The sequence below is a fragment of the Salmo salar genome, chromosome ssa11 (genome assembly GCF_905237065.1).
Source record: "Salmo salar chromosome ssa11, Ssal_v3.1, whole genome shotgun sequence".
Classification (NCBI taxonomy): domain Eukaryota; kingdom Metazoa; phylum Chordata; class Actinopteri; order Salmoniformes; family Salmonidae; genus Salmo; species Salmo salar.
In genome coordinates, this window is record NC_059452.1 from 93,226,969 (window position 1) to 93,229,554 (window position 2,586).

Sequence of the window (2,586 nt, forward strand, 5' to 3'; positions counted from 1 at the left end):
TTACAGCTTACAGAGCAAATACCACTCAGCTCCCCAACTGTTACTCATGATTGATCAAGTTAAACACATTCTCTGTTATGTTATGAGGAAAGTGTAGGCCTAGTCGGATAAGTTCTGATGGTGTTCCATAAATGAGTAGATTTTCTGAAAACAGACAGACCAGTAAAAATGGCTACCCCAGTACATCGCCAAAATGTTTATTTCTCAAATTATAGATATTAAAACGTAATATAATAAATAAGAGCGAAGCTAACATGTAGAAGGGGTAGTGCCGCCTCTTGCGGCGTGGGTGGGGCTGACAAGAATAGACCACATTATGCAGTTCATTTAGTTAACAAGTGAAATAATGGGGAAGCGTGCAGTGTGAATGCCAAGAGAAAAGGCACAAAACCCTATTGAGAGCTCTTAGACGCTCACGGCGTAACCGTCACATGGCCGGACCGGGACTACAACTATTTAAAGAGCGTCAGTGTCCTTTCAGCACCACTCCGCTGTCCACCCGCCAAGCAAGCAGTTCAGAACGAAACAACGCGCTGACTGAAAAAGTTACCAAGTACTGAGCAGCAAGTTTGCAAAGATGCCGAGGTCCTTTCTTGTGGATTCCTTGATTTTGAGGGAGGCAAATGATAAAGGGAGGGAAAACAATCCACCTTTATTTCCTTACGCTATGCACCCGTCTCACCCACTCCATGGGCTGTCCGCAGGCTCTTGCCACTCACGGAAGGCTGGCTTGCTATGCTTCTGTCCGCTATGCGTATCCCAGCTCCACCCATCCCCACCGACCTTGCCACTCCTCAAGGCATCCTTCCCTACCTTCGGCTCCCAGTACTGCCATTCTGCACTATCGAGGCACCACACGTCCTCCACCGGCGTCAACCTCAACCATGGTCCGGGGATATATCAAGCAACTTATTCGGTTCCAGACCCACGCCAGTTCCACTGCATCTCCATCGGTAAGTAAAACGTATTGAATGCACAATTGATACTTTTACACAGAATGAGCTTCATCGGCTGAATGAACATTTACTCTGGTGTTTTATTTAGCATTTTGAATAACTTAATTAAATGTGTATATATTTTTTGCTTTTACAGAAAACAACAACAGCCAACTTCAGAGCAGTAAGCGCATGCGCACAGCCTTTACCAGCACGCAACTTTTGGAGTTGGAGAGAGAGTTCACTTCCAACATGTACCTCTCCAGACTTCGGCGCATTGAGATCGCCACATATCTAAACCTGTCAGAGAAGCAGGTCAAGATCTGGTTCCAGAACCGCAGAGTCAAACACAAGAAGGAGGGGAAGAGCGGTGCGCACAGATCCGGCTCCCACAGTTGCAAGTGCTCGTCCCTGTCATCTGCACGGTGCTCGGAGGAGGAAGAGGACATGCCCATGTCTCCCTCCTCATCAGGGAAAGAGGATGATGGAGACCTGTCCGTCTCTCCCTGAACTTCCCCTGATCTTCCCCGATCCTCAACAGAGACAATTGGTCCTCATAGCACCTGTGGAATTCTGAATGCAGCCAAAAAGTCGACTGTTCTTATCGTGTTCAGTCACCTGTACATAGGAAGAGAACAAAATATATAAACAGGGAATTTCTCTGGAATGTTGTATAATTGTATACATGTTGTTCGTTTTATATGTAGTTTTTTTTTCTGATAACGGTCCATTCGTTGTTGCCAATGGATTCTATTACAGCTAGACAGGTCGATGTTGGTTTTATGATATACCCAAATCAATAGCAACATTTGTTAGTATTATTTTTGTAAAACAATAGCTGTATTTTGTATAATGGTGAATACTGGCCAGCTTTAAGCACATTATTTGGATGGAAATGTGATGGAGATTGTGTGCGGGACGGGAAAAAAATCCTCACAATGTCACATCACTAATAGCCTATCAAACTGTTATTATATCTTCAGTGTATTTGAAAATATTTATTTATTTAAAAATGTGAATACTTAAATAAAGAATATTTCTTAGTGATATACTCATGACTCTGTGTAAAATTGTTTACACTTGCGCACCACTGGGAGCGCAAACACAGACACTGGGAGCGCAAACACAGACACTGGGAGCGCAAACACAGACACTGGGAGCGCAAACACAGACACTGGGAGCGCAAACACAGACACTGAGAGCGCAAACACAGACTGGCAGCGCAAACACAGACTGGGAGCGCAAACACAGACTGGGAGCGCAAACACAGACTGGGAGCGCAAACACAGACACTGGATTCGCACAGACAGAGCCGTTGCGGACCGACTTCATTCGCACTATCACCGGCACAGCACCGTGTGGAAACGTTAACAGGATATTAACTTAAGACATCATTAATAAAATAAAGTGAAAAACGACTCACCGTGGATATGTTTAGTTCAAAATATGTTACCAACTACTTTATGCAGAGTTGGATATGGCATGGCATTTGGGACAGTTTACTGGTGATACAGTGACACCTTCAGAATGCGTGTTGTGTTTATGATGTTCGTTCCACATTTATTTGTGTGTGCATGTTCACATAGCCTATACATTAAGTCTATACATTATCCAATACATTCATTTATGAATCCAAAGGAGATGGTATTTA

At 44.0% G+C, this 2,586-nt stretch overlaps 1 protein-coding gene across 1 annotated transcript; it reads left to right on the forward strand.

Moving 5' to 3' along the window:
* Window positions 1–457: 457 nt before the first annotated feature.
* gsx1 (GS homeobox 1) lies at window positions 458–1,986 on the forward strand. The gene is made up of 2 exons (XM_014129394.2): window positions 458–953; window positions 1,093–1,986. The coding sequence occupies exons 1-2, from the start codon at window positions 578–580 to the stop codon at window positions 1,443–1,445; spliced, it is 729 nt and encodes a 242-aa protein (XP_013984869.1). The 5' UTR covers window positions 458–577; the 3' UTR covers window positions 1,446–1,986.
* Window positions 1,987–2,586: the final 600 nt, after the last annotated feature.